Here is a 22,673-nt window from a genome sequence, read left to right as displayed (position 1 = left end):
TTGTCAAAGATTATTAGGTTTTAGTCCACAACCTCAAGACTTTAAACATAGTAGTCTCAAGGTTTATGCGCTTAATGCACACTTGCGACTTCAACCACGATTACCCGACTTGGCAACACAGGATATGGTCAATGAGAAAGCTAGGTGTTATATCTTTTGGATGATTGCTGGTTTATTATTGGCAGACACATCTGGTGGTCTTTTAAAGCTTATGTACTTGCCTATGCTGGAGGATATCACTACAGTAGGGTCTTACAGTTGGGGTAGTGCAACCCTAGCATATTTGTATCGTTTTCTTTGTAAGGCCTCCCAAAGTAGCCAAAATGAGATTGCTGGATTCCTACCACTACTTCAGGTATACTCAATAATTACACTTAGTATTTATTGAAATTTTATCTAGTTTATAATTATCTATTATGTCCAGATTTGGGCATGGGAGAGAGTTACCGTCCTTACGCCTCAGATTGTAGCAAAAAGAGATACAAGGAATATTTTCCCTGTTGGTTTACCAAGGGGTCCACATGCTGCTAGATGGTATGCACATTTTAGTTGGACCGACACTACCAAACACGTGTTAAGAGTTTTCAGGGATGCGCTGGATTCCATGACAGAAGATCAGGTAAGATTTTGTACTAATTTTCTCTTAACTTTCGTATATATTGTAATTGTGAGTACTTTTTTTATAGTTTATTTGGGAACCATATTCTTCTGACATAATTGAGAGTCTTCCCGAATATTGTCGCGTTGGAAGAGACATATGGCGTGCTAGAGTTCCAATTTTTTGTTGGGATGTTGTTGAGGTTCATTTACCCGATCGAGTTATGAGGCAATTTGGATTGGTACAAGCGATACCATCTTCATTTACATTTGACGCTACACATTTTAACCATGATCGTCGAGGAAGATCAAACACAAATTGGGAGTTAGAGCATGCACAATGGTTGCATTTTTGGAACCATATTGATCAATATGTATGGAATGCACCAATCCTTCATGGATCACTTCGGTATGATGATCCTAACCTTATTTGGTTTAGACGTATTACTCATTTTATCATTGGTAATCCTATTTCGAGTCCTCAACAACAACAAGGTTACGTGCCTAATGCGACGACATACGAAACAATGGTAAGTTTGATATTAGCTTATTAATTTTTTGAGCATAAATGATTTCTTTCGAACTATAGCTAGAATGGGTTAATTTTGAATTTTGAGGCAAGATTTGTTATTTTGGACAGGTGCGTCATATTCATTTGATGGTTAATAAAGCAATATCTCTCGGTGAAAATCTATCAATGGAGGAATTTTACGGGTTTCGTGCAATGGTGCGGGATGAAGGATCTAATTGTTTGGCATATGTGCAAGAGGCAGATAGGACTCATGTTCAAGCAGATTATAGAAGAGAGGAGCTAATGTCTGACCATTTGCATCCTCCTATTCGTCGGCAAGGAAAAGGTGGTGTTGCGGGTAGGAAGGTACGTGCTATTGAGAGAGGTCGAGCACCTATTGAAATGAGTGAAGATGATCAAACCACACAAGATTCCCAAGCAGTTTCGAATTATGAACCAACAAACATTGAGAATGTGACGTACACGACACCACAGACTCCACAAATATCAAGGAACCCAAGTCTTTCATCACTTGAAAATGTATTTGGTAGTAATCAACCTCAACATTTTGACAACGCCCCAAACTTTGTGGATGGTGATGAGTTGGAGGATGCGAATCAAGGTGCAAGCCAAGGTGGTGAACCATCAGTGAAGAAAAAGCGTACAATCATTCCTAAGCTTTGTAGGACTGGTATGTTAAAATCTTCACATTATTCTTTGAATAAGTGTTTCTTTTTAGTTGAATAACTGAAAAGTTGTTCCTACTTTTAGGGAGTCATTATCTTAATCAGCACGGCCAAAAGAACAAAACAAAAGTTTCTGTGTTGACAAAGAAAAAAGGCAAAGGATGATTCTGTGAACCGCCCCAGACTGTGGTGGATTACATTTGGTATGTTGTTGTATTGAATTTGTGGACACATCGCGAGTGGTAATTTGCTTTAACTCCTGTTTATTTAGTTTAATTTGATGCCTAGCTTTTGGGGCAGTGGTAAAGTTGTGTTTTTTATTTAGCTTATGTAATTTAGCTTTAATTTGCAGTGAATGTCATGCTTTATTGTTGTTGTTGTTGTTGTTTATTGTATTGGTTTATGTTAAAAAGATGTGCTGTTGCAGCTGTTATTTGTGAGCTTTCTGGGAAGTATTAGTTCCAATTGTGTTGATTAGAATTTTGTTCAATCAAATCAAGTACTAGTTGGGGTCGACTGTAATTATATTTCCATCCTCTTTATTCAGGATTCAGTTCTGCTGTTCCTGTTTGAACTTTGAGCAAAGCAAGGCCAAATTTCTTCTTTTTTGTCGACATAACTCTAGTTTCTTATGGAACTGATCGTTGAAGCTTGATTTTGAGATCAACTATGAGACATTCTAACTCTAGAAGTTCAGTTGTATTTCTGCAAGCTGTGTAAATGCTTTTATGCCGTAAATGTTGCTCCTTTGCTGGCTTTTTTAAGTTTTGTAATGTTTTTCTGATAATTGAAACATGTTTATATGTTTCATCCTTGTAATTGTAAAATTTAGTGCAGTGTTTTTTCTGTAAATTTAGTGCAGTGTTTTGTTCAATAAATTTAGTGCAGTGATTTGCAGATACTATCAATTTTAAAGTTGAATCCTGCCATTCTTTTAACTCACTGTAGATGACAGTGAAGGAATAGCCGGGATATATATTGTTTCATCTTCAATAGATGTTAGATTGAGGTAGATGAGCTTCTTAAATTTCAATGTATAAGCCAGAATTGTTCGTTATCCTTTAACCAGAAAAATGGCACGAAAAATGTCACAAACATAATTTTTATATATATTAGTTGTAGCTGAAGCATGATGCATCACAAATGTGGAAAAGTTAGCTCGCACTAATTCATTAACACAGTTGCTTGCACATATAGAGGGTTAATTAAAATTGTTCAAGTGCATCTTAAAAATGAGAATACTTACATAAATAACATAGTTTTTCTTAATAATACCATAGAAGAACCACAGAACAGCACTTATTGTGAGGAAAAACGATAGGAGGAATGGCATGCATTCCACATTCTTTGTTTTGATAACTTTTTTCTGCATAGAGTATGAAATAATACAAAATTATGAAAATTGAATATACATAAATTTCAAAATAATAATTATAAGGAAAAATTAAGTACATACCAGTATGCATAGTGGTGCCGCAAACGTACATATTGAAAACGCAGTGATTAAATAAACATAAAACGTGATTGACAGTTACATTTTATATAATAAACGTGATTGTCAGTTACGTTTTATAATCTGTAAAATACAGGATTCGATTCTTTAATTGCAGAGCCCGTGACTGGATAAAACGTACCAAAATATAAAAACGTTACTTTAAGTAACGTTCTAGCTCTAAAACGTGATTCTAGATAACGAAGTATAAAACGTTATTGTCAATAACGTTTTATTTCTGTTTGCTCCGTGAACTTTTGCTTTTTTTTTCATTAAATTTTTTAAAATAAAATAAAGCATAAAACGTTACTGTGAACCACGTTTATACTAGTTTTGTAAACAAAATTAAAAACATACTATTTTGATGAATTGATTTATAGAATGACTTATTTTGGGCAATTCAGAAAAACATGGTCTGTGCAATTTTTTGGAATTTAACGTTAAAGCCGAAAGCTCTGAACTGTTATTAGTACAAATTTTTGGATCCTTTTTATCTTGGCCCAAACATTATAATTGTGACGTTTACATCCTTTCCATTCAAATTTTTGAAGGTGGACAAATTCAATTTGTCCACTACATTCACATGTACAAACTCTATCTTGTTGTCATTCGTTAATGAGATTTCACTAAATATTTATTGTTATATAAAAAAAATATATAAATTATGAATTATATTGTTACTAATACTAATCATTCCTTAATTTTAAGTGACTTGAAGTTAATCATACATTTAATAAGTAAATTAGCAATAATTCATTTTATATTGAATTACAGAGAGTAGCAACATAATAATAATGAAAGTACAATATTAATTTGGTTCCTTAATAATTTTTCATTAAATCAATAATTCATAAAAATTAGGCCAAATGTACTTTTATTTCAGCTGCCAGAAATTGGTCCTTTTCACCCTTGATAAACAAATCTACTTATCTCCGGTTTGAATTTCTTCTTCCAAATTTCACCATCATTCTCCTTTTTCTCAATTTCAACTATTACCAGTTCTTCAGTTAACCGGTTAACTACCACCATTACCACAAAATTACCATTCTGCCCCTCCACCTTCACTGAGGTTCCACTCCTCTCTGCCACCGTCATCCCTTCCACCTCCGCCACCTCCTCAATTTTCCCGATTATCTTCTCCGGCGTCTCCCTCGATACGAATTGTTCCTTAATAATGAATCCACCATTGCCTTTAACTAAACTGGATAAATTAAAACCAGATGAATACGAGATAATATCAAATGCGTTAAGGAATTCTCCGTTGGAACCTGGACCCGTCCATGATTTGAACTCGAATGGATGATTTACCGATTTCACCTCTTGATACCCTGTTTGAAACCACGGGTCATTCTTAATCTCCTCAATGGTGATACGAGTAACCGGGTTGATATCAAGTAATCGGGTCAACAACCTCTTCAGCTCCGGCGAGGTCCATTTCGGACAACGAAATTCACCTTTGTAAATTTTCCGATACATCGTCATTAAATTTGTATCATTGAAAGGTAAATACCCAGCATTGAAAACAAAGAGAATAATACCACATGACCATATATCCACCTTAGCACCATCATAACCTTTCTTCCCCAAAATCTCCGGTGCTACATAAGCAGGGGTACCACAAAGTGTATGAAGCAACCCGTCAGGTCGGATCTGATCCCTGACAGCGCTTAACCCGAAATCAGTAACTTTCAGGTCCCAATTTTCGTCCAGTAATAAGTTTTCCGGTTTCAAATCACGGTGATAGACCCCGCGAGAGTGACAGTATCCAACGGCAGAGATTAACTGCTGGAAATATCGACGGCTGAGATCTTCGCTAAACCGGCCTTTAGCTAGCTTGGCGAAGAGTTCACCTCCTTTAGCGAATTCCAGAACGAAGTAGATTTTCTTCTTAGTAGCAAGAATCTCATGTTGCCGTACGATATGGGGATGACGCAACCGACGCATGATAGAGATTTCTCTCTTAACGTGCCCCGTTAGCCCACCTTTGAGTATTTTCTGTTTGCTGACGACTTTAATGGCCACACTCTGTGCCGTCCTGAAGTCTCTGGCATGATATACTTTACCAAAAGCACCACAACCCAGGAGTCTTCCCAGTTCATATTTGTCGAAAAGGTTTGAATTAACATCGTCTTCCGGCGGAGGTAACTCAGACGGAGTTAATTCAGCGTAGATTGCTGCGGCAGTGGATAGTAAAGATGTACTGCCTCCATAGTTATTAAGTATGATCTCTGGCATAACTGTAAACACAAACCGGAAAGCTAGTAACCCCTTTGTGAATTTTCTCTAACCTTTGCATTAAAACACAGAGCAAATCAAATTTGCTCGATATTAGAAATTTTGATAATACTTGGGTATCCGTTTTCGTTAATCAGTGACAATTAAGAACAATTTCCAGAAAAAATGGATAGAGTTGCTTAAAGTGTAGAGGATTGGTATGGTAGTTGAATGCAAAACAAAGAAGATGTATTTGATTTTTTTTCTTAAAGCAAAAGGGGCAGAGAGAAGAGAGAAATAGAAAAAAAATGAAAAGATTATGGTATATGGAGAAAATGTGATAGCATTTGTACAGGTATTTATTGTTGAAGGAATATCACCGTGTGTCACTTGAAACGAGAAAGATGGTCCCACACGTCGTCGTACGGTTGTTTGTTTCCCCACTCCTTTTTTCCAATTTGTTTTTTTCTTTTTTTTTTCTTTTTGTCCTCCTCTTTTAATTTTAAGACCATACTGAAGTGTAGGGGCATCTTTAAAAATATTCTCTATTTTACTGGTCAAATATATTAAGTTATAATTAATTTTAATTTAATTATTTATTTTACTCTTTAGAATTTTCTTTTTTTTTTCTAATAATTTATCTATTTTACTAGTCAAATATATTTAGCTATAATTAATTTTAATTTAATTATCTTTTTTACTCTGTAGAATTTTCTTTTCTTTTTCTAATAATTTATCATTATTTTCATTTTTATTTTTATTTTCTTATTTCAAAATATGAATCATTTTTTTTTGGAACAATCTCTTTGTATAATGTTTATGTAATATAAGATTTTATCCATTCCAAATTCTTAATTTAATATTATATTTTATTATATTTTTATTTTTTAAATAACATAAATTATAAATTACAAGTAAATATTATATATTAAAATTACTAAATAATAATTCAAATAAAAGTAAATATTAATAAATCAATTTCATAAATATTACATAAATACTTAGCTTTTACGAGTATAAGTGTGTCTGATAAATGCTCTATTAATATATTACGAAGGTTAAAAAAAATATATTTTTTATGCCTAGCTAAAATATATTTGACACAACAATTATGTGGATGAGACACTATTTCTTTTTTGGAATATTGGTGAATATTAAAACAGCCTTCCAGATTACCAAAATTATTGATGAGATTTTTAAAATTATTATATAATGTTTTATTTTTTTATTTTACATTTAAATTATTATGTATTGTATTGTATTTTTAAATTAAAAAATTCATCTTATTATTTAAATTTTGTGCGTTATTCATTGTGAAAAGTAATAAAAATATGTTAATTTATACCACTTAAAGTGACGAAAAATGTTTTTAAAAATGAAATATTATTAATTTGGTATGAAAATAATGTATATGAAATAATATATTTTTAAAAATGTTATATTACATCAAAAAGACCTACAAATATTAAAGATTTAATTAAGATTTTAATTAAAAATATTATATAATAAAAATAATAATAAAATATTCAAAAAGAAAAATAGTAATAGTTCTTTAAATTGGAAGAACTAATATTCACTCTTTATAAATGGTGAACTAGAGTGAAATAGAGAATGATTTGTGAACTTACTCGCTATTTTACTCTCCAGATTATCAATCAACTCTAATCGATTTTTTGTATTTTATATCTTAGAAAAAAAATTTCTTTCTTCTCAATATTATTTTATTATTTTTATTTCATGATTTTTTTAATATAACACATTAGAAATTAATTAGGAATATTAATGATTTCAATGATTTTATATGATTTATAATAAATTAATTATAACTATTATATAATAGAAATAATATTAAAAACCTGATATTCAACTCTCCGTGAATAAATTTCAAATATATTTTTCTTAAATGGTAGTTGGAGTACCTATCTCTATCTTTTTTTTTCTCTCCTTCGTATATGGAATTTAAAAGTAAAATAAAATATGGTTGGAGCTAGTCTTATTGGGATTAAAATATTGTATTAAAATTAGTAATCCAATATCCAATTGCCAATTGGAACAGTACTACTCCAATTGACTTGATCTGGAATCTTTTGGATTCGTATTTGCAGGGATGCTTCCCCATGTGTTTAATTATTATTATTTTTGTGTACCTAAAAGAATATTTTAAAACTATTACACACATAATAAAAAATAATATAAAAATTATAAATATCATTTTTTCCACCTCCGGAGGCGTATTATTAAATCTTTAAGTGTTACAATATATGTTTGATACTAGTTTTATGTTGAGAATCTATTTTTCCACTTCCTTGCAAACTTTAATGTTAGGTTTCTTTTAAAATTTAGGTTTATAAATCCATGATAGTTTTATGTAGGTTAGATTTAAATGTATTATAGGGTTTAATTACTACTTAGAATTATTTATTGTATTTAGTTGTATGATAAATTATAATACAATATTTTCAAATTTTAGTGTGTTATTTAGGTTTTTATTAGTTTATTAATTGTAAAATGTGATTAGTTTAGTAATATGATAAGTTTATTGATTGTTCTTAGTTGAATTATTGTTATTACTTGAAATGTACATACTAATAATTAGTATTTAGGAGATAAACGGTATGAGCTTGTAGCTTCTATCACTCAACTATGACCATCATAAGGGTCTGAACAAATTATATGTGATCAAGTTTAACGATCGTATAAAGACCAATTTAGATAAATGATCTATGACGCGATGAGTGAGGGGTGCCTCAAAATCCCCTAAGACTCGTCAATGCCAATCCAACATCCAAAGTGTTAGTCCATACGTCGTTAGACCTATATTTGGACTATAATCTAAGTATCATCTCCTAAAATGAACCTTTGATGAATGCAATAATTCATACTGATAGATTAGAAAGTTATCTTTATGCAATGTCTAAAGTTAATGTTTATAAGTTCAATGTTCATGTTATTGCTCTAGGTCTTTGCAGTTACAAGATCTAAATTCTAATTTATAGAAGTTATACTTTTATAAAAGCTAAATCATTTAACTTAATTAGTATATACATTTTATTATTATTTTATATCTTTGAAGTTAATTACAAGACCTAAGTCATTCTTTTAAGGGGAAATCATATGGTTAAACAAACATATAATAGTTAACTAATCTATGATATAGTTTTAGTTAATATCATTCATGACCAATATTATGTGATAATTAAGCGGGTTGGGATTTTAAGTTTGTATAATTCAGACCAATATGCTTTTCACGTGCAATTGAGAATATACGTCAAATAATTTATTTTCATATAATATGAATATATGTCAAATAACTAATATTCATATAAAACTTCATTGGCAATTATAAACAATTATAACGTCATATTAATTACTGAAAAACGTACATGTGAGATATAATATGTAAAAATATATATTTTCGACATAATATCTATCAAATCATAAAAATTAATAACATAAAATTACAACATATGTACATACAATATCCTTGAACCATCACAAACAAAATAATAAAATATTACTCTTCAATAAGCTCTATATACTTCTTTAATGTCATTTGTTTTTAAACGTTAAATTCAAAAACATTAATCAACAGATTAACTAAACAATGGGAGTGAATAAATCATGCATTTAGGCTTAATTGGCCAGAATGAAAAATAAATACAAAGTTCACTAGAAGCATATGAAAAAGACTAATAAAACAGATACAAGTATACTAGCCAAAATTAATGAAATAGAAAAATTCAAAAGGAAGACAGTTTAAAATAATCAAAGTGGAGGATCATTTAAGTACAGCCTACTCAATTTTCCAACAAAAGAATAAATAAATTTGTCAGATAAATTAAACTTAAGTTGCACTCGTCTCTTCCCAAAATTAATTATATTTTTTACAATAATGACCTTTAATACTAAAAAGTAAATCATTCTATGAACCATTAACAGTCAACTTAATGCTCAATGAAGTAAATACAAAGGGGAAAGAGTTTGATGCACCCCTTAAATTTATTATTTAGAGTTAGATATATTTTTGTGTGATTTATATATACCCCTACTTTATATAAATGATTCACATATATTTTTCTCTTTAACAGAAACGAAAAATAAATAAATTTTAGTTTATTTTTTATTTTTTAAAAAATATAATCCCATGTGAGTATATTTAATTCTCCTCAAACATATTTTTTTCGACTTTCTTTTATTTTAATGACTAATTTAGAGTTATTATTTTGATGATCAAATTTATTTATGTTTCACTAATATTCTTGTAAAACTTATTATAGATGACCAAATTTTTTTTTCTTCAAATAAAAAAATTAAATTACAATATAGACAAGAAAAATACATTTAACTTTTTTTCTTTACAATAAGGAGTGAAAGAAAAAAAATTAAAATAAGAATAAGAAAGTCAAATAATTATAACTAAAGAAGTCAAAAATAATTTATGTATGAAAAAGATTAAAATATACCTTGAACTTTGCTAGAAGAATCATATATACCCCATAATAATTTTTAAGAAAATTAAAAGTTAAAAATATAAAGGGATAATACTCAATTACCCCCCTAGACTATACCCAAAATCCCTGAGACACACCTTATCTTTGATGAGGTCCTATTACCCCCCCCCCCATACTTTTTTTTAAGTAATTGTTTACCACTTTTGTACCTAATTCACCCATATAGGGCGCGTGAGTGAAGATTTTAGATAACAATGACCAATAAAAGTTAGCCACGTGTCAAAGTAATTTGAAAAAAACTCAAAAATAAATATTAATGTTTCTCTCTAAAGCAGTTGTCTTCATCTTTGTAAAAAAAAAAAAACTCCATTTTCAGTGTTCTTCATTTTTAAAGAAGCTCCATTATCATTCAAGTTAAATAGCTCCTTGATTTGAAAGGTAAAGTAAAATTTAATATATTCTTTACATCTTTTTATGTCGAATATTAATTCTTATTTTTTTGACAATGTTTATAAAGTTAGGGTTATGACAAAATCCGAGTTGAATAAGTTGTGTATGGATGAGAACGATTCAATGTTTAATGCGGAAGTGCGATGCAAGCATGGAATCTTACTGCAAATGCAAACGTCTTGGTCAAATCGCAATTCCGAAAGACGATTTTGGTCTTGTCCTCACTATGAGGCCACAAACTGTAATTTCTTTAGATGGAGAGACACGGAGAGAGTTGATGAAAGATCTCTTTTTATTCTTCCAAAATTGGTGAATAGGATTAACGAGTTAGAAAAAAATTATGAGCGTGTGAAGATGCAACTGGAACAGCTTGATAATTCCAACATTGAACAGTCAAAACTAGTGAAAATTCCTTTGGATGAAGGTGAAAGTCTTCGAAATTGTTATGAAAATCTGAACATCAATTCAAAGGAGAAGGTTGACAAGGTAAAAGAAATGGGTGAATTGAAAGACAAGAAGAAGATGAAAGGGATGAAAATGAAGAAAACAAATAAAGGCTGTTGTTTTGGCAAATCCTTTGTTGTGTGATGATTTGTTTTGTTGTTGTATTTGTTAGTTTTCTAACCCAAGTTGGTAGGTATAAGGATCATATGAAATTGCCATAATTTTGTGTGGTAACGAAACCTTTATTTGCTCTATTGTAATGTAAAATTGAATTTGTTTGTGTTTGAAATTGTCCTAATTCTCTTTTTGCCATGTTGATATGTTTGTGTTGGAAGTTGTAAAATCAAGTAAAGCAAGATGTATTAATCATTCTTAAGAGAAAATTGTAAGTACAAAGTTGATTGTAAAAGTGCCGAGAATTAGTCACAGCGCATAGGTGCCCAGAATTTCATTGCTTAAGAGCAAATTTTCAGTACAAAATCTAAATGTGCCCAAAATTATACAAGTCACAACGCATACGCAAAACAAAGTTTTCATATTGCATAAGTACCTATAATTTCAGTATTATAACAAAAAATAGGAATATTTATTTTTCCTTCAAACATGAAACAAAATAGTACTTATAGTGGCCACCAAAAAAGTACTAATAAAACACCATTGATATCAACATTATAGTTTCCATGGGTGTCGAGGTTGTGAAGAGGAGGAAGCATTTGGGTTTGAAAGCCTTGATTGATCTCTAATCTGCTGGAGCTTTCTAGTTGTGATTGCCTGATTTCCTTTCCACTTCAATTCACTTGTCGGTTTGAAACCAACATCCCCAGTTACAATACTTGATCTCAAAACTCTCTTTGGTCCGGCTAATATTGTGCTACTTGGCAGTCCAGGCTACAAAATTTTTAGAGAACTAAGATTATTAGAGAACAAATGTGTGAGTTATTAGAGAACAAACAATATGAATGCATCGTAATACTTACATTAGAAGTTTTGAAACCATTTTTAGCTTGAAACGCACCCATTCCAGTGACTCTTGGCCTTTTAAATTGAGTTGTGTTTTCAACACCCTTTCCTTTCCTGGTAGTAGCAGTTTCCTTTGGTGCAACATTTGTGTTCTGGTCTACACCCTGTGTTGTACTACCTTGAGAACATGTAAACCAATTTTCAAGTGGATGATTACTACCTCTTCCTGCACTTCCCAATCCCCTACCCCTTCCTCTACCACTCCTGGATCTTGATAATACTCCAACACCATTTACACTTGCACTTGCTTCATATGTTGGTGTTCTTGAAGTTGTAGGAGGTGCAGTGGTTCTAGGAGAGGCCCTTGATGCACTTGCACTTGCTGTAGCTCTTGTTGTTCTTGAAGTTGTTGAAGGTGCAATAATTGTAGGTGAATCCCCTGTTGCACTTGCATTTGCACTTATGTTTTTAGGTCTGCCTCTCCCCCTTTTGGTAACATGAAATATTTGTTGATTTCTAATTAGCATAAAAAAATATATTGTATTAGCAAGTTGATTACACTTTACACCAGACTTGCATCAGACTTGACTTCACAATTTAAATACACCTTACACCAATATTGTTTATCATAGTAAATTAGGTTATCCACTATACCTGTACCTCCATTACCTAATTTAGACAACTCGTGCAGATTTTCTCTGAATTTAACTTCAAAAGTACTTCTAGCACACTTCCAGAACTGCTTCTTCCTTTGCAGCCCTCTCCAATTCTTTGACCAATTTGCTAGTATATGCCTAGCACACCATCTTTCCTCACAAGCTGGCAACAACTCCTTTATAGCTATATCCAGTCCCTACAAGTTACAACAAACATTAGATAATTAAGTTTAAAAAATAATAAATCAACAGATAATTTAAAACAAGTTTACCTTTTGCATGTCTGACATAATTGTGAAACTTGTTCCATCTCCTAATCTCAAGTCTTCTTTCAACAGAGAAATAAACCAACTCCAAGTGATTGTGTTCTCATTTTCAACTACAGCCCAAGCAAGTGGAAGCCTTTGATTATTGTCATCTTTAGCCACTGCAATAAGTAATTGACCCCTGCAAACCCCCTTTAACAAACAATCATCCAGACCAATGCATTTTCTAGCTGACATAAATGCCATCTTGAGTGCAGCAAAAGAGATGTAAAATGCCTCAAATACTGGCCTACCAGATTCATTAGCTTCTCCTAGTTTCACCACACAAGTACTCCCAGGATTAGACCTCAGCAACTCATCCTTATAATCAAGAATTCTCGCAAATTCCTTAACATGATCACCCATAAGTTCATTCAAAACATTAGCTCTTGCTCTTCTAGTTGTGGTCTTACCAACATGCACATTATACTTCTTACGGATTAACTATTGCAACTTGAACACTCTGATATTTTGTTGTTCAATAACTTTCTTTTTAAAAACAGTAGCAATGAATGTAGAGTTGCACAAATAATTCCTAGTAGCCTTTTGACATGAATGGACTGGCATGTAAGTCTTTATAACAAAGTTATTAGTCTTCTTGTCCAAACTTGCATATAACAACCATATGCAATTTACCTTGCAACATCTCACCCTTACTCTATTTGGCTCATTCACACACTTTTCAATCTGAACCCCTCTCTGAATTGCATACTTAGTGACTGCCAATCTAAACTCTTTTACACTTTCAAAAACCATACCCAATTGCCACACAATCTTCTTAATGTTGGGATCAAATCTGACTCTCTCTATGGTATGTTTTTTCCTTTTTGTGTTAGGCAGTTTCAACTTCATTTTTTCACCTTCCTCTAGACAACTATCATCTGTGTCAGTTTCAAAACTACATGCATCAGAACTTGCATAATATGGTTCATCACCCCCCCAACCTTCCTTCTAAAGTACATCTATTGATAGCTGTCTCATCAAACCCAAGATCTGCTCCAGCATTACCACATGCTACTTCTTCAGTATCTGCATGAATTCTTTTCCTTCTTTTTCTTCTCCTCTGAAAAGATCTTTTCTCAGCCCTCAGTTGAATTAACTCCTCATGAACATCACTTCCATATTGATCATCTTCAAGTATTTCACTATCTTCAGAATCATCACTCTCTTAAGTTGACTCATTAGATACTTTTACAGAGTATTCACTATCTTCAGAATCTGATGGATCACTATTTGGAGTTGTTGGGTTTAAAGTAGAAGGAATATTTGCGGTAGTATTTATAGTTATATCTACCCCATCAAAAGCAGCCTCACCTACTTCATTATATCCACTAGTCTCACTGGTCCCAACTTTATTAAAAGTTGCACCAGATTCCTCACCAGGCATGTGGACATATACTTCCAAAACAGACCCACTTTGCAAACAATTACACATTGCTAAGGGAATACATCATTGTCAATATCTCCTAAGATGCAACTATTAGGAGGCCGGACACTAAATTTGCAATTTGGGCTATACCCTAGTTCTTTAATGTAGTCTTTAATCTCAAAATATGATATTGTATCCACATCAATAACATAATATTCACTCACTAACCCACCCACATATCTTGCTTTATCACCTTCATACAATAAGGCCCCACCATGATACAACTTTAAAGTAATGAATGTAAACCCACTCATACCTATATGCATAACATAACAATAATAAAGTAAAAGTTGCTAATAGAATATAATAATTGACTAAAGAAAAAACATACCCAAATAGTTATAAAAACAATTCAAGTTGAAGAAAACACATACCCAACCCCACACATACAAAACACAATACCCCACATAAACAACACAATACACGACATATCTTTATCTTCTTACAATTAGGTATGTAACCCCACACAGACACAACACAACACCCAACATATATTTTCTTCTTAGGATAATGTTATTTAACTTTAACCCCACACCCACACAGACAAAACACAACACCCAACATGAAGTTACTTTATTGTAACCCAGAATATAAGACAACACAACACAAACACCCAACTCGTCTTTATCTTCTTGCATGTTTCATACTATAACAACATAAATCACACAACTATAATACCACCCAACCAACCCACACTCAAAACACGTTTCATATAAATGTATGGATAACAAGTTACATACCCATAACAATAAAGGTGACAATATGAATATATGAATAACATCAACCCTAAAAATATGAAATTTAATATCTAACAGAACCATAACATAAACCCTAAAAATAAGCTTAAAGTTATATTTCGCTCAAAATCGAAACCAATATTTAACAACATATCATAATACCTACAAAATCTAAGCATAACAATAACAAAAAACAAAATAAATGAAGAAAAAACTAACCTTTGAACTCAACTCAACCACGACTCTTGCTGAATGAAATCGACCCAAACTTTCACGATTAAAATCGATCCACACATGTAGCACTGAAACAAAAACTAACTATCAAAATCCAACATCGAAAATCAACTATCAGTTTGAAATCAAATTTTTAACCTTTGTTGATTTTTTGAAACCAAGCTAAACTTTCCCTCTTTCTTTCCTTGTTCCTTTATCTTCTTTTTGGTAAAGTATTTTTGAAAATGTAAATGGCCAGCTTTTTTGAATTTGGGAAGTGTAAAAGTAGCTGATAGTCACTTTTTAGAAAGCTGCAAAAGTGGAGCCCAGCGCATGTTGAACAAACCGATCAACCTTTCTGATTATTATTGCCATGTAGGTACGAAAAACAATTACTTAAAAAAAAGTTGGAGGGGGTAATAGGTACTCATCAATGATAAGGTGTGTCTCGGGAATTTTGGGTATAGGATAGGGGGGTAATTGAGTATTATCCCTAATATAAATTTAAAACTGTTAAAGATACTAGTGGTGAAGTTAATTAATTAAATAGGTTACAAGAAGTTAGTTGTGTAACTAACTTCTTGAAGTGGTATTTGTGTAACAATGTGTAACAAATTATCAAGATTAGTTAGGTATAGTTTTATAATATATAATTTTATCTGTAAATCATTTTGAGATAGATGAAATATCAATAACACAAACTATCGTCAAATTACTTCTTCTCTTTCTCTCTTCTTTCTTCTCTCAATCATTAAACTTTCTATTTCACAATTCTTCATATTAGATCATGGTATCAAAGCAGTAACTAGATATTCTAGTTCATAGTATCAACACTAATTCTAGATTGAAGAATCAATCTCTCTGAATTTTTGTTGTAGTATTTTCTTTACAGTTTTCAATGATAGGGGAAGCATTACATTCTACTCAATCAAGTCAAAAAGACTGGTATTGATTATAATCATCCATTGTTTCTGTCTCAGTCTGATGTAAGTGAAACCCAAATTATATCGTTTCAATTAGCAGGAGTAGAGAATTACTCAATTTGGTATAGGTCAATGAGGGTAGCTTTGCTTGGAAGGAACAAATTGGGTTAGTGGATCGATCGTGCAAGAAAGAAGTGTTTCCAGATGAGATGGGAAATCAGTGGGAGAGAGTGAACGAAGTAGTTCTTTCATGGCTGATGAATTCAGTGGAAAAAAGGATTATTAGGAGGTATAATGTCTGCCTCTAATGCTCAAGAAGTATGGGAGGAACTTTTCGAAAGGTTCAACAAAATTGATGGTTCAAGAACTACAATTTACATAAAGAGATTGCAACACTGAGTCAAGGTACATCTACAGTTTCTGCATATTTTTCTAGATTGAAAAACTTATTGGAAGAGTTTGAATATCTTGTTCCAAATCCAGGTTGTAACTGTCAGAAATCCAAAGATTTTGTGGTACATCATTAAAAGTTAAAGTTGTTTCAGTTTCTTATGGGTCTAAATGACTCTTATAATCAAGAAAGAAGTCAAATCTTGCTAATGAGTCCTATGCCATCTGTTAATCAAGCATATGGAATGATCATGAGTGATGAAGGACAAAGGTCTATAGCTGCAAACATAGGAATCTTCGGTCCGAATTCTGCAGCAAGTGGAAGTAATATTGACATGGCTATGTTACAAGAAATGGTACTAATAGATACAAGAGGAATTGTAATGTACAATGTGAGTTTTGTAAAATGAAGGGTCATACCAAAGAAGTGTGTTACAAGTTGGTAGGATATCCATCAAATTATAACAAGTTTAGGAAAAAAGGAGTGGAGACGAATAGTAATGGATATAATTCAAATGCAAGAGCTCATAATGCAATCACTGATAATCAGTTTCAAGGGTCAAAACAGTGCGTCACAAATGAGAATATAGCAGAAGAAAATATGTCAGATTACAAAGAAAAAAAAGTGGATTCTTATCCACAAAACAGAACATCTGAGATGGGGTTGTATCCATTTACCAAAAATCAATATAATCAGATTGTACATCTTTTGAAGAATGTTGAGGACAAGAGAGTTGCTGCAAATTTAGTTTTCTCAGCAAGCCTAGCAGGTATGAGTCAAGACAATGTAAATCAGGCCAGTGATTGTGTAGTTAACAATATTAATGAGTGGATAGTGGACACTGGAGCCACTAATCATATGGTAGCTGATGTAAGATTGTTAAATAAACCTACTATGGTGTCTAGAGAAGTATATTTACCAAATGGAACCATTGGAAAAGTTACTCATACAGGAACTAGTAATGAGTCTACAAGGACTTCTTTAACTAATATGTTGCATCTGCCTCAATTCAAGTTCAATTTATTGTCTGTGTCAATACTCACAAAAGAGTTAGGATGTTCAGTAAGTTTTCTCCCTGATTTTTGCCTATTTCAGGATCTCTCCAATGGAATGGTGAGGGAGATTGGTAGAGAGGAGAATGGACTGTATGTGTTATCTGGAAAGTCCAAGTTACAACAATCTTCTAGCAATGATTTTTTGTGTTATGTGAAAGGAAGTCATACTCTCAAGAAGTCTGAAGATGTGGATCTATGGCACAAGAGGCTTGGGCATGCATCTACAAAGTCTTTAAATAAGGTTCTGTCAATCAAAGCTGAATATATAGCAATGACATTGCATAATTATAGTGTTTGTCCATGTGCAAAACAAGTTAGAAATTCCTTTCCTACAAGTAGTATTCAAACTTCAGCTTGCTTTGAACTTGTACATAAGGATGTATGGGGGCCTTACAAAGTGCCTACTTTTGATGGTAATAAATTTTCATCACTGTGGTTGATGATTTTTCAAGGATGACTTGGGTTTATTTGTTAAAATTGAAGGCTGATGCTTGTGTAGTTATTAAACAGTTTATTGTGTATGCTAAAACTCAGTTTGGTAGATTTGTTAAGGTTATCAGATCAGATAATGGTACTGAGTTTGTCAATTCAGTCTGTAAAGAATTATTCAACAACTTTGGTATAATTCATCATACAAGTTGTGCATATACTCCTCCGCAAAATGGAGTAGCTGAGAGAAAGCATAGGCACTAGCTAGAAGTAACAAGAGCCTTAAGGTTCCAAGCTCAGATACCTATTAAGCTATGAGGGTTATGTGTGTTAGTTGCTGTACACATAATTAATAGGTTGCCTTGTTCAGTGTTACAAAACAAGTCTTCATATGAGGTACTATATAGGAAGAAACCTGATATTTCACATTTAAGAGTTATTGGATGTCTCTATTATGCAAAAGTAGTAAATAAGTTGGATAAGTTAAATCCTAGATCAAAAATGACAGTTCACATGGGGTATTTAATTACTCAAAAAGGGTATGTTCTCTATGACTTAGACAGAAAAAAGGTGTTGGGTAGTACAGATGTAGCTTTTAAGGAAGATGTTTTTCCCTTCAAAACAAACACTGATGTGTCTTCTAACAGGCTTTATGTTCCATGTGAAGTTGGATATAATGATAGAGATGACATTGAAAGAAGTGTTCTTAATGGATGCACAACATCACAAAGTCTAGTTCAAAGTTCACAAGCAAAAGAAAGTGCAGTTCCTGTGGCACCAGTTAGAAGCACAAGAAGGTCAGAGAGAGACAGAAATCATCCTGTATGGTTAAAAGACTTTGTGTCTCTAAGTGTGAATGAAACAGTTCTTTATCCAATGTCCAAGTATATTGTTTATGATCATTTGGCACCTAAGTATCAAGCATTTGTTGCTGCTTTCTCTGCTTATACTGAGCCTAGTAGTTATTATGAAGCCATCAAAGATCCTAGGTGGGTGGATGCAATGAAAGAAGAATAGAGCTTTACAACAAAATAAAACTTGGGAAGTAGTATCTCTGCCTGAAGGAAAACAACCTATTGGATGTAGATGGACTTACAAGATCAAATACAAATCTACTGGTGAAGTAGAAAGGTTTATGGCTAGGCAAGTAGCCAAGGGTTATAGTCAAGAAACTTTTTCTCCAGTAGTCAAAATGAAGATTGTGAGGTCTGTTCTAGCTATTGCAGCAACAAAGCAGTGGCATATACATCAAATGGATGTATTCAATGCCTTCTTACAGGGTGACTTGTTTGACGAGATTTACATGGAGTTGCCTCAAGGATTTCTAAGTCAGGGGGAGACAACAAAGGCAGTGTGCAGGTAAAAAAGATCCTTGTATGGTCTTAAACAAGCTCCTAGGCAATGGAATGCTAAGTTAACTGAGGCATTTCTTAAGTTTAAGTTTATGCAGAGTCAGTATGATCATTCAGTATTCATTAAAAGGAGCACCAAAGGCATCACAATTATTCTGATATATGTAGATGACATGCTCATCACAGGTGAAAGTATAAGTTTGATCAATGAGGCTAAAAGGTATTTACAGGAAGCATTCAAGATAAGGACTTAGGAGAGCTAAAATATTTTCTTGGCATTGAGTTTGCAAGGTCTAAAAAGGGAATTCTTATGCATCAAAGAAAATATGCTGTAGAACTGATTTCTGAAACAGGTTTAGGAGCTGCAAAACATGCTATGACTCCTATGAATGCAAATATGAAATTAACATCAAAGGAATATGATGAGCATGTACTCAAAAATCAAGCAGAACCTATAGCTGATCAAGAAACTTATCAGAAACTAATAGGAAAACTTTTATATATTACAATGACTAGACCTGATATCTCATTTTGTGTTCAAACATTGAGTCAATTTTTACAAGCTCCTAAGCAGTCTCATATGGAGGCTACAGTCAGGATAGTTAGATATATGAAAAAAGAGCCAGGATAAGGAGTTCTACTATCTAGCAATAACAACATGGATATATCAGCCTATTGTGATGCTGACTGGGCTGCATGTCCTAACTCTAGAAAGTCTGTAACTAGATATATATTGAAGATTGGTGACTCTCCTATCATATGAAAATCTAAGAAGCAAACAACAGTTTCTAAGAGTTTAGAAGAGGCTGAATATAGGAGGATGGCATCCACAGTGGCAGAACTAATATGGATAATTGGATTGATAAAAGAGTTTGGTGTGGATGTTAAACTTCCAGTTAAGATTTATAGTGATAGTAAGGATGCTATACAAATTGCTGCAAACCAGTCTATCATGAAAGAACAAAATACATTGAGATAGATTGCCATTTCATTAGAGAAAAAGTTATGCAAGGATTGGTTTCTACTAACTACATTTGTACTAATGAGCAACCAGCAGATGTGTTGACCAAGTGTTTGCCTAGAGTTCAACATGAAGTTTTGAGTTGCATGTTAGGTATTCAAAACATATTTAGGGTACCTAACTTGAGGGGGAGTGTTAAAGATACTATGGTGAAGTTAATTAATTAATTAAATAGGTTACAAGAAGTTAGTTGTGTAACTAACTTCTTGAAGTGGTATTTGTGTAACAATGTGTAACAAATTATCAAGATTAGTTAGGTATAGTTTTACTATATATAATTGTATCTGTAAATCATTTTGAGATAGATGAAATATCAATAACACAAACTATCGTCAAATTACTTCTTCTGTTTCTCTCTTCTTTCTTCTCTCAATCATTAAACTTTCTATTTCACAATTCTTCATATTAGATCAAAAACTATTTTTTTTTCATTTCCATTAAATGAAGGGTATATGTGAGCTCATTTTGTGGCGGTAGGGGTATATGTGAGCTGTTTGTATAACGATTAAGGGTATGTATGAGTCACTTTCATAACAAGAGACATATCAGCTCCAAATGACAAAGTTGAGGGTATATCGACCCTTTTCCCTAAATACAATATACTACAACAGTTATACTATTAATCCATTTAACTTTAAAATAATTACTTTTAACAATTTCAAATAAAAAGGCAGTTATAGAAAAATATATAGTCAAGAATTCAGTAGCAAAATAACGAAAAGATCAGTTACTTTTAAATAATAGGGATAGAAAAATACTTACTGTACTAAATGCTATAGAAGCTAAAATAAAACAATTGCAAAATAAAAAATTAATCATGAAATTAGTATGAAGAACTTACAAACCTATAATATGATGCCATAATGGACTTGCCTCCGTATGATGAGCATCCTAAACTTATAGACATATTAAGTTTTTGAATACTTACCTTTTTTTTATTATTTACAATACTTTAAATTATATGTTAAATTTTAAGTTGGACAAAAAAGAATGTAAAAAAAAAAAAAGGTTCACAAAACACCACTGCAATCTTACTTTGTGAGTCCTGTGAAAATAAGATACCAAAAATATTTTGAACGGAAAAGGGCCTAAAATATTCTTAAAGTATTGGAAATGGTACAAAATTACCCTCCATCCACCTATCGGCTTCAAAATACCCTTCCCACCCACCTATTGGGTCCAAAATACCCTTGTCATCCACCTTTTGCTTCAAAATTGACCACTTATTTAACGGTTTTATATTTAAACTGTTTAAATATTTTTTTAAATACGTGGCGCTCAACTATTTGTTATAATTTAACTTATTAATATAATTTATAAATCAATTCACTATCCACCCATTACTAATTAAACCCCTCTAAATTAATAAATCAGTCACATTATTAATGCAACAACAGATTAGCTACTACCAATTGAGTGTTTTTAAAAATTTGAGGCGAAAATATCTATAGAAGTAAATTATCGTACATTCAAGTGTCTAAATAAAATTACCGATAAACTTAAAAGTCTGACTATGTTTATCTTAATTATTCTTACATCTCAATTATGTGATGTTATTTCATAGGTAACTTTTTCTAAAAAATAATATATTAAAGGTTTTAAAATAAATAATAAATATTTATAAAATTATATTTTAAAAAAATGCATGAATTAATTCGGAATGTATTACTTCTTTACCTTTAATCATAAATTTCTCATTCAATCTTGAAAGAAAGTGTCCTCCTAAATAAGCGGCTCAACCTAAATTTAATTGGGGCTTCGATTCGGACTCGAATAATTTTGAATGTTATGTTCACGAATCTATAATTTCATCGTGTTTTAGTAGTGTTTATGAAGATTTTGATATTATAATTTGATTATTAATTGGGTGAGGTTAAGTTAGTAATTAGTGGTAGTAGGTTGGTTTATAAATTATATTAAAATTAAATTATAACCAATAGTTGAACGTCAAGTATTTTAAAAAATATTTAAAGTGTTTAATTTTAAAACAATTTAAAAAGTGGTAAATTTTGAATCCAAAGGTGGATGACAAGGGTATTTTGGAGCCAATAGGTGGATGAAAAGGACATTTTTGAGCCAATAGGTGGATGAAGGGTAATTTTGTACCATTTTCAATACTTCAAGGGTATTTTAGGCCCTTTTCCGTATTTTGAAAGAAAATTTAATCTTATCATAAATTGTTTTAAGATTTAATCACATGCCCACTTGAAATAAAATGGTACTTCCTCCGCTTCATAAAGAATGATCTAATTTGACTTGACACTGAGTTTAAGAAAATAAAAAAGATTTTTGATCATGTGATCCTAAATTAAAGTTATGTCAAATGTATAAAATTGCTCTTTAATTTTGTGGTCTTG

At 31.9% G+C, this 22,673-nt stretch overlaps 6 protein-coding genes across 6 annotated transcripts; 3 read left to right on the top strand and 3 right to left on the bottom strand.

Annotated features, from left to right (window-relative positions):
• The first annotated feature begins 1,026 nt into the window (after positions 1-1,026).
• Positions 1,027-1,979, top strand: LOC107030921. Its single transcript, XM_015232132.2, has 3 exons — positions 1,027-1,127; positions 1,238-1,799; positions 1,880-1,979. Exons 1-3 carry the CDS (start codon positions 1,125-1,127, stop codon positions 1,957-1,959), a joined length of 645 nt encoding a protein of 214 aa, XP_015087618.2. The 5' UTR covers positions 1,027-1,124; the 3' UTR covers positions 1,960-1,979.
• Positions 1,980-4,011: 2,032 nt separating this feature from the next.
• LOC107029167 (CBL-interacting serine/threonine-protein kinase 14-like) lies at positions 4,012-5,838 on the bottom strand. Its single transcript, XM_015230516.2, has one exon. It carries the CDS (start codon positions 5,519-5,521, stop codon positions 4,190-4,192), a length of 1,332 nt encoding a protein of 443 aa, XP_015086002.1. The 5' UTR covers positions 5,522-5,838; the 3' UTR covers positions 4,012-4,189.
• A 4,638-nt stretch (positions 5,839-10,476) lies between these two features.
• Positions 10,477-10,989, top strand: LOC114078671. Its single transcript, XM_027919703.1, has one exon. The coding sequence runs from the start codon at positions 10,477-10,479 to the stop codon at positions 10,987-10,989; it is 513 nt and encodes a 170-aa protein (XP_027775504.1).
• Positions 10,990-11,514: 525 nt separating this feature from the next.
• Positions 11,515-12,332, bottom strand: LOC114074019. The gene is made up of 2 exons (XM_027911941.1): positions 11,823-12,332; positions 11,515-11,733 (listed from the first exon to the last, which is right to left on the bottom strand). Exons 1-2 carry the CDS (start codon positions 12,330-12,332, stop codon positions 11,515-11,517), a joined length of 729 nt encoding a protein of 242 aa, XP_027767742.1.
• Positions 12,333-12,367: 35 nt separating this feature from the next.
• Positions 12,368-12,973, bottom strand: LOC114074018. Its single transcript, XM_027911940.1, has 2 exons — positions 12,734-12,973; positions 12,368-12,658 (listed from the first exon to the last, which is right to left on the bottom strand). Exons 1-2 carry the CDS (start codon positions 12,971-12,973, stop codon positions 12,368-12,370), a joined length of 531 nt encoding a protein of 176 aa, XP_027767741.1.
• Positions 12,974-15,944: 2,971 nt separating this feature from the next.
• On the top strand, positions 15,945-17,961 carry LOC114074093. Its single transcript, XM_027912016.1, has 2 exons — positions 15,945-17,228; positions 17,555-17,961. Exons 1-2 carry the CDS (start codon positions 16,865-16,867, stop codon positions 17,587-17,589), a joined length of 399 nt encoding a protein of 132 aa, XP_027767817.1. The 5' UTR covers positions 15,945-16,864; the 3' UTR covers positions 17,590-17,961.
• The last annotated feature ends 4,712 nt before the right edge of the window (positions 17,962-22,673 follow it).

Source organism: Solanum pennellii, chromosome 9 (genome assembly GCF_001406875.1).
Source record: "Solanum pennellii chromosome 9, SPENNV200".
Taxonomy (NCBI): domain Eukaryota; kingdom Viridiplantae; phylum Streptophyta; class Magnoliopsida; order Solanales; family Solanaceae; genus Solanum; species Solanum pennellii.
The sequence above is the reverse complement of the archived record's forward strand: the minus strand, read 5'-3'. Positions and strand labels throughout refer to the sequence as shown.

Bases quoted from the DNA above. Each gene is read 5' to 3' on its own strand.
- LOC114074018 (XM_027911940.1), bottom strand. From the start codon at position 12,973: ATGGCATTTATGTCAGCTAGAAAATGCATTGGTCTGGATGATTGTTTG. The intron at 12,659-12,733 runs GTAAACTTGTTT...TGTAACTTGTAG, and splicing joins TTATGTCAGACATGCAAAAG to GGACTGGATATAGCTATAAA.
- LOC107029167 (XM_015230516.2), bottom strand. From the start codon at position 5,521: ATGCCAGAGATCATACTTAATAACTATGGAGGCAGTACATCTTTACTA.
- LOC114078671 (XM_027919703.1), top strand. From the start codon at position 10,477: ATGACAAAATCCGAGTTGAATAAGTTGTGTATGGATGAGAACGATTCA.
- LOC114074093 (XM_027912016.1), top strand. From the start codon at position 16,865: ATGAAGGGTCATACCAAAGAAGTGTGTTACAAGTTGGTAGGATATCCA. The intron at 17,229-17,554 runs GTATGAGTCAAG...TGCCTATTTCAG, and splicing joins TTTCTCAGCAAGCCTAGCAG to GATCTCTCCAATGGAATGGT.
- LOC114074019 (XM_027911941.1), bottom strand. From the start codon at position 12,332: ATGCTAATTAGAAATCAACAAATATTTCATGTTACCAAAAGGGGGAGA. The intron at 11,734-11,822 runs GTAAGTATTACG...AAAATTTTGTAG, and splicing joins ATGGTTTCAAAACTTCTAAT to CCTGGACTGCCAAGTAGCAC.
- LOC107030921 (XM_015232132.2), top strand. The intron at 1,800-1,879 runs GTATGTTAAAAT...TCCTACTTTTAG, and splicing joins TCCTAAGCTTTGTAGGACTG to GGAGTCATTATCTTAATCAG.